At 55.6% G+C, this 7908-nt stretch overlaps 1 protein-coding gene across 3 annotated transcripts; it reads left to right on the top strand.

Moving 5' to 3' along the window:
- Nucleotides 1-1930: 1930 nt before the first annotated feature.
- Nucleotides 1931-6769, top strand: TMEM74B (transmembrane protein 74B). Of its 3 annotated transcripts, XM_025398226.1 has the most exons (3): nt 2486-3060; nt 3416-3593; nt 5763-6769. In XM_025398226.1, exons 2-3 carry the CDS (start codon nt 3563-3565, stop codon nt 6500-6502), a joined length of 771 nt encoding a protein of 256 aa, XP_025254011.1. In that variant the 5' UTR covers nt 2486-3060; nt 3416-3562; the 3' UTR covers nt 6503-6769. The 3 variants fall into 3 exon arrangements, with proteins under 3 accessions (XP_025254012.1, XP_025254011.1, XP_025254010.1); XM_025398227.1 differs by lacking the exons at nt 2486-3060; nt 3416-3593 and adding an exon at nt 1931-2195; XM_025398225.1 differs by having other exon boundaries at nt 2889-3593.
- Nucleotides 6770-7908: the final 1139 nt, after the last annotated feature.

Here is a 7908-nt window from a genome sequence, read left to right as displayed (position 1 = left end):
GATACTGCAGGGAGGGAAACAGGCAAAAACCCTCTTCTCTTGGCACTTACTTTTTAGTGGAGGTGGCAATAAGCAGACAGAAACTAATGTCAGTTGGTAAATGCTGTAGAGAAAAATTCAGAGGGAGGGAGTAAAGAGTGCTGGGGCACTGCTATTTTTGAAAGGAGGGCCTGGAATGGTGTCTCTGAGAAGGTGGCATTTGAGCAAAGACTTGAAGGAAGTGAGGGAAGGGGGTGAGGGCGGGAAATATCAGAAAGAAAAACAGCCCAGGCAGAAGGAACAGCCAGCGCAAAGGCTGAGGTTGGACAGCGCATGACTGAGGGAAGGACCAGTGAGTGCTTTAAGGGAGGTATCTCATCTCATTCCCATAAAGCTTCCCACATCCATTTCACAGAGGAGGAAACCGAGCTCCAGGAGGGGAGTCCTTTACACCAGGGCACCCAGCTGTGGGGGTGGAGCTGGGATTTGAACAAGAGTGTGGTGCCAGGGCTAGCATCCCTTTGAAGTCTCTAACAACAGGCCAGGCCTCTGCCAGACTGGGAGGAAACGGAGGCCTTCCCAGCCCTGGTGGACCTGCCCAGGGCTAGGCTATGCTGGTCTTGAAGGCACAGGCATCCATCATCCAGGGTGACTTCCAGTCTCCTGGTTGGTGAGGACTGCACAGAACTTTGGAGGAGGACAGGTTAGGCTCCGCTCATGAGGTGGCCGAGGAGGACATGGCATTCTCATTTGCCTGTCCTTCCACATGGCCCACTTCTGCTGGCCCTCCCACAGCCCTTGAAGGCTGCACATTCCCGTTCCTCATGGACAGAAGTGGACACAGGCTCAGAGGCCAGAAGTACTACCCCAGGCCACACGATTCAGCTGGTCACCGTGTCTTCCCTGAACCTGCACGATTCAGACCAAAGCTTTCTCTGGGGCTGGCGTGTGTTACCCAAAGAGGAAATGTCTCCTTGAATTTGGTACTCTAGGCACTTCACTCGACTCATCTTAACTCCAGCCCAGCCCTGTAAAGGAAGTAAGTGAAAGTCACTCCTATTCACAGCCTGTTCACCCACACCCACCTAGGTCGTTCTAGGCGATCAGACACGGGTCCTGTTCTCCAGGAGCTGCTAATCCGATGGAGGAGGCTGACCCTTAAACAAAATCACGACCGTCAGAGATCAAAGCAAACAGTGCAGGCAAAAGGAGAGCCCAGATGGAGGGGCCCCTGGGATGAGTGGGTGTGTGTGCCCAGGGAGGGGTTCCAGGAGAAGAGGCCCCACAACTGGGCCTTGGAGGGTGAGGGTGTGTTTGGCCATTGGCTATGCCCCCAAGAGAACACCTCTCTTGGGCGGGGCACTCCACTGTCCCACAGAGAAAAAATTGCAGAGAAAAGGGGGAGGGGGCTCGTCGGATTCTTTCTCGCAGCCTTCAGGTGGCGCCCTTGAGCCATGGAGCCGCAAGCGCCAGAGGAGACTGTCCCGACCTAAGGACCTCAGAGAGGACCCGGGGTCCTACCTGGGGGCTGTGGGGGGTGGGGGGTGGGGGGAAGGGGAAGTGGGAGAGTGGGAGTGAGGAGGGGGCAGGCACCTGGGCTTGGGGCAATAGGGGCTTTCCAGTGGTGTGGAGAGGCAGGCGGCGGGGGAGGGGTGTTCTCCAGCACCCCCCGCCCACCCCGCCCCTACGCCCGGGGACCGCGGGCTCGAAGCCCCAGTTCACTAAGCCCAGGCGCTGGCGATCCAGATCTGCCTGGAGGGGAGGGGAGGACGATGGATTGGAGCCCCCGCACCCTCACCCCAGACCATCACACGCCTTCCAGTCCCTCTCTGTGCTAACTCTCCGGGCGTCCTCGCTGGCCGCGGGCGGAGCTCGCTCCGCGGCGCTCGGCGATCCCCGGCCCCCGCCCCTTCTCCTGTCCCTCTGTCCCTGGATTCCCCCCCCAGCGGCAGCCACCGCCGCCGTACAGCTCCGCGCGGCGCAAGCAGGTACGTGCGCCTCGGCAGCTGCTCCGGGCCGGGCCGGGAAGGGGGCGGGAGACCGGGAGGGCGAGGCAGTGGCGGCCAGGCCCGCGCCCTCCGGGCTGCGCCGCAGGAGAGACCCCCGCAGGCGGACGCCGGCTGCAGGAAGGCGGACGGGCACTGGGAGGACGAACCCTCGCCCGCCGGGCGCCCTTCGCCCCCGCGTGGGGAGGGAGGGAGGGAGGCCCGGCACAGGTACGCACGCGGAGAGGGGACTGCCGGGGGGCGGCTGGAGGCCGAGGGCCGGGGGCGGGGAGTAGGGGCGAAGGACAGTTAGCCTGACCTCGCGGCCCGCCGAAGGACATGCGGCCAGGGGACCCGGCCTCCCCGGGCCTCCGCCTGGTCCCATTCGGCCTGCCCTGGCCCGCGCCTATGGTCAAGGGCAGGAGCAGGGGGTGTGGACTGCGGGCCGGCGGGAGCGGGCGCAGCGGGCAGCCGGCGTGCTGGGGCTTTCTGCGCGCAACTTTGGGTACAACAGCGTGGACCTGCGTGTGCGTATCTACGCGCCCCAAGGCTTTGTGTACAACTCGTGCGTGTGTCTATCGATTGGGTTTTGTGAAGCTTCATCCACAGCCGCTGTGCGTCCCTCTCTCCGGGTGTCAGTGCGCGCGATGGGTGGGGTATTGGGCCCCTGCGGGTCTTGGTGGATCTGGCTTGAATCTTACTCCCAGGGGCACTTAAGAGTGTGTGTGTGTGTGTGTGTGTGTGTGTGTGTGTACTCGCGCGTGCGTGTGACCAGTCCTGCCCCCTCCCAGGGTGTGGGTAATCGTGTGGCCGGAAGATCTGAGGGTCACACTACGTGGCTTCTGGGTGTCTGTGGGTACTGCTGTGGGAACAGCTGCTGGGGGAGTGAGTGTGGAACTGGAGTGTTCCTTTCAGGACCTGTCTGACTGCAGATGAAATTAGTGAGTGGTGGGGTCGTGGGGTGTGAACGGTGGGCAGGAGCAGCTGTGTCAGTTGGTGTGTTTCTGTTCCTGTTTGGGTAATTGGGCACGGCCTTTGTGTAACTGGTGAGTATCTCTGAACCTGTGCATGAAACAGAGAGATGTCCTAACTCTGGGTGAGAGGAATCCTCTTTTTTCTCTGCCCTCTCACTGTGGCATCCTAAGAAAAAAGTTTTGGGGTCCTGCAGCATGAAGGAGAGCCCTGCTCCCAGAATGTGGGAGCCCCAGATTTCTTCCAGGTTATGGAGGCATCAACATGTTAGTTTGGGAAAGGGGTTCCTGGGCCACTCCAGGAGCTGAGTTGGGTGGAAGGTGCTGAGGGTGTGGTTGGGGGCCACTTCTGAGCACCCACATGGCACCCACTGCTGGTACCTGTTTGTGGCTGGGCACTCAGGAAAATGTTTTTGGTGCTAAGAGTAAAAAGCCAACCAACAAACACATCTTTTTTTTTCTGTCTATTCACTGGAAAAGTAAGAGGAGTCTGGGCCCAGGCTGGGGACCCAGATGGAATTGAAACTTATCCCTGCTCTCAAGGTGCTCACGGTTGCTGTTAAACAGCCAGATAAAATGAAGGGTCTATGAGTGAGGGATGCAGAGCCAGGGAAGGCTGGTGGAGTGATGCCACCAGCACAGGGGTATGAATTTGCAGGTTTGTACGTGATAATAATTCTTAGGGAACCTGCATTCAATTCCTGTCCCACCCTCCCATACAGGCCATGGGATCTTGGCCATGTAAATGGAGACAGTAATTCCGGATCGTGGGGCTGGGGAGGGTGATATGAGATACTCCTGCGTGAAGTGTCGGGTACACGGCTTAACAGCTAGTAGGTGCTTGGTAAACATTTACTAAAATGGGACTCTGGAAAGAGAGATGTAGTGATAGAAACGGGTTGTAAAGGGAAAGGAGCTTTGTACTCACATGAAAGGCCCTATATGTGCTAAGAGGAGGTGTCTGATGCTAGTCCATATTGACAGGAAGGTCAGAAAGATTGAAAAACATGTCTTCCTGCACTGAGGCTCTTTGAGTTTCATTCATTCATTCCATTCATCCTCACTTCATTTGCTCATATTTACACATACACACACAGACAGAGAGAGAGAGAGAGACAGAGAGAGAACCACAGTGCACTGGAGAATAAACTCCAACATGAGAATGCAGAGAATCATGTGTGTGTGCATGTATGTGTGTGTAGACACACTGGAGCATGCGAGCCACTTTGCACCTGGGGGTCTCTGTAGCCCGTGGACTTGTGTGCCTAGGGCTCTGAGTGTATGTGCATGTGCCCTCAGGCCATCAGTATATACAAAGAATGATGCAGTTCTGCTGTGGATCAGGAATGACACATGCCAGGCAAGGAAGGGGGCTGAGGTAGGACCTGCCAGGGAGAGGCTAGATCTAAGAGCCCCGATTGCCAACTTCAGGTGAGTGTTATAAGGGAACAGTGGCCTAAGGTGGCCAGATTCTTTCATTTTGCAGGAGAAGCCAGGAATCCAACATTTAAAATGTAAAATCTAAAATCTTTTGCTTTTTATACATTTGCAACTAATTCACCAAAAACAAATGAACAGGCCAGGAACAAAACAAAGCAAAACTTCTGTCAGCCAAATATGGTCCCCGGGCTGTCAGTCAGTATCCTTCAGCGGGAATGCACATGTGCTGTCTGTGTCTGGGTGGGTGTGTGTTCAGGTTCTTGGGTGGGGTAAGTCCTTTTGCAGCACAGACAGTGTCCCTCTTCTCACCTCTCCCTCCTGGTTCCCCTCCTGTGGTCCTAGTCCAGATCCCCACCCTTTTGTTTACATAAAAGCATTTGGCTTTGACCTAGTCATGGCTCTCCAGTCTGCCCCTTCCTCTTGGCCCTTTCAGCCATGCCATCCCCAACCTGCTGGCTTCCTTGCTGGACCCCCGTCCTCCACTTTGCCCACTCCCATCCCATCAGTCCTCCTTTCTTCTGAAGCCGAGGCAGATGTCAGCACTTCCCGCTCCAGCTCCTCAGCTTGCATGGCTCTCAGGCTCCTTGGCCTGGCTTTCAGAGTCCTTTGTGAGCCGGCCCCAGCTGGCCTCTGAGGCAGTCTGTTCCCCTTTCCAGAATGCCCTCATCACCTTCCATTGCTGGGAAATATCCAATTCATCTTCTGAGATCTGGCTCAAATGCCACCAACTCCCAGAAACTTCCCTTCCTCTGTTCCCACAACTTCTGCATTTCTACCCCCTCCCCCACCTCTGTCATCCTTCCCTCATACAACAAGGTTCATGGATTGCACTGGCCAGGGTCTTGCATGCACTATTTTATGAAATCCTCACAACAGCCTTATGAGGGAGGCATTTTATTCATTACCATTTTACAGATAAGAAGAAGACCGAATCTGGAGAGGTCACATCACTTGCCCAAGCTCAAGTGGTGAAGCTGGGATTTGAGCCTGATGTTCACGCTATCTACATTCCCTCCATCGTAATAGGAGCTCATCGCTAACACTGAGCACTCAGGGTTCTGAGCACTTTGCATAGGTTATCTCGATCCTACTCCAGCTTTGTGAACTAGAGGGGAGTAGTAGGATTATTTTATAGGTGGGGAAACTGAAGCCAAGACAGGATTAGTGAATTGCCCACAGCCATACCCCAGCTGGTGGTGGAGTGGGATCTGGGCCCGGATCACACTGTTCTGTCATTGTCTTATTCCCTGTCTTCCCCTCTGTCTGGCAGACACCCCCAAGTGGGAATTGTGCCTGACTCACCTTCATGTGCTTGGGGACTGGTGTGATGTCCTCCACAACAGGGAGAGGTTGCTACATTCAACTGACTTTCTGTTTTCTCTTCCAGCTGCCAAGGGGCCAAGGGATGAGCTGGGGCCCTCCTTCCCAATGGCATCTCCCCCTGGTCTGGAACTGAAGACACTGAGCAATGGTCCTCAAGCCCCAAGGAGATCAGCTCCCCTGGGCCCGGTGGCCCCATCCAGGGAGGGTGTGGAGAATGCCTGCTTCTCCTCAGAGGAGCACGAGACCCATTTCCAGAACCCTGGAAACACGAGACTGGGCAGCTCACCCAGTCCCTCTGGGGCTGTCTCCTCACTGCCCCGATCCCAGCGGGATGATCTGTCCCTGCATTCAGAGGAGGGGCCAGGCCTGGAGCCCGTGAGTCGCCCGGTGGATTATGGCTTTGTTTCCGCCCTTGTTTTCCTGGTGAGTGGGATTCTTCTGGTGGTGACAGCATATGCCATCCCCCGTGAGGCTCGAGTCAATCCGGACACAGTGACAGCGCGAGAGATGGAACGACTAGAAATGTACTACGCCCGCCTAGGCTCCCACTTGGACAAGTGCATCATCGCAGGCCTGGGGCTGCTCACGGTGGGCGGCATGCTCTTGTCGGTGCTGCTCATGGTCTCCCTGTGCAAGGGCGAGCTGTACCGCCGGAGGACCTTCGTCCCCGGCAGGGGCTCCAGGAAGACCTATGGCTCCATTAACCTGCGCATGAGACAGCTCAATGGGGATGGGGGCCAGGCCCTGGTGGAGAATGAAGTTGTCCAGGTCTCAGAGACTAGCCACACCCTCCAGAGGTCTTAAGTACTCCCACCTTATCTGGCTGCTTTAGCTCCAGTGCCACAAGATCTCCCCACACCCGCTCCCCCCGCCAAGGCCTGGGGTTTCAAACTGAGCTCACATAGGGGCTTGTGGAAGAAGTACTGGGTACTGGAGGGAGAGCTCGGGGCCCAGCCCATGCCCCACATGGGCAAGCAGCCCACTGGTCTGTTTTGTAGCTGAGGTTTTGCATACGGTTTTGTTTGGAGGATGGCTTCTGCTGCTAAAAATACAAAAGTTTGGAAACCGCTGCTCTTGGAGGATGAGGTTTCTTGGCATTTCTGAAGACCAGGAGCTGTTTGAAAGGTTGCCCATCTCGTTCCCTCATGCCTTGGGAGTGAGGGACCTCTTCTGTCCTTATCGGCTGAGTGAGGGTGTTGAGGGGTCCCTTTCAGCCCTGACCATCTAAGGTGGGAGGTGGCTTCATGATGAGGGGAAAAGTCAGCACCAGAGTGACCCCCAGTACCCCCACTGACTAAACTGTGATCCTACCCTCACCAGGCCTCAGTTGCCCTGCCTTCAAGTGAGGGGGTTGGACTGGATGACCCCTGAGGTCCCTCTAGTTCTTCCCTGGGAATGGGAACCCAGTCTCTGTCTCCAGTCACCCCTCCAGGGGAGGAAGGCATCCACCAGGCACTAACCATTCTCCCTGCCACTTTCTGGCCTGACTTCAGGAACCACCACAGCCAGCAGCTCTCATGGTCTCAGGAAAGAGCTCCCTGGTGGGGTTGGGTTCAGTTCAAAGTTTGCGACAGCCTGGTTTTCGTCTTGGGGTCTAATTTCCTGCAGTGACACATTTTTACAAAGCCAAGTGCACAATATTCCCCAGTTCTTTGGGCAAGAAGGATCTTTTACACAGGAAAGGGTGAGGGCTTTATTGTATTTCTGTGGGCATGATGCAGGCCTTGATCACCTTCTCCTCAATAGTATGTCTCTTGCTCCTGACCTTATTCGGATAGCAGGAAAAAAAATTTTTTATGTTGAATTTGTAACCTTAATCTCCCCCATATAGTAGTAAAGTGAAGCCACAGTTTATTCGGGGGAGAAATCAGGCACATTTGGGTGGCCTAGACATGCTGGCCACATTGCCATTTGTTTTCTTCTTATGAAATGTTTCTAGGTTCCTGCAGACTCTCTTTAAACTCTTGATAAGGAAAGGAAGTAGGCCCTGGGGCAAGAAGACATAGGTGTTTGAGGACTGTGGGGAGGCATCCTTCAGTCTGAATGGCCCCAGAGGGCTTCGAGAGCACATGCCTTCTAAGCCACGGGTGTAGAGACCCTACAGGAGTCATTTTAGTGAATCCCCTGCCCAATGTAGGTCCTACTTACTCCATCTCAGTTGGCCACATGGGCCGAGGATCCTGTTTCTTGGGGATGGGAGGGTGGGGTGG

Source organism: Theropithecus gelada, chromosome 10 (assembly GCF_003255815.1).
Source record: "Theropithecus gelada isolate Dixy chromosome 10, Tgel_1.0, whole genome shotgun sequence".
NCBI classification, from domain to species: domain Eukaryota; kingdom Metazoa; phylum Chordata; class Mammalia; order Primates; family Cercopithecidae; genus Theropithecus; species Theropithecus gelada.
This window is presented reverse-complemented; position numbering and strand designations above follow the sequence as displayed.

What these genes read in the sequence shown, in the direction of transcription:
- TMEM74B (XM_025398226.1), top strand. Translation starts at nt 3,563, where the DNA reads ATGCCACCAGCACAGGGGTATGAATTTGCAG. An exon ending in ACAGGGGTATGAATTTGCAG is followed by an intron (nt 3,594 to 5,762) that starts GTTTGTACGTGA and finishes TTTCTCTTCCAG; the next exon opens with CTGCCAAGGGGCCAAGGGAT.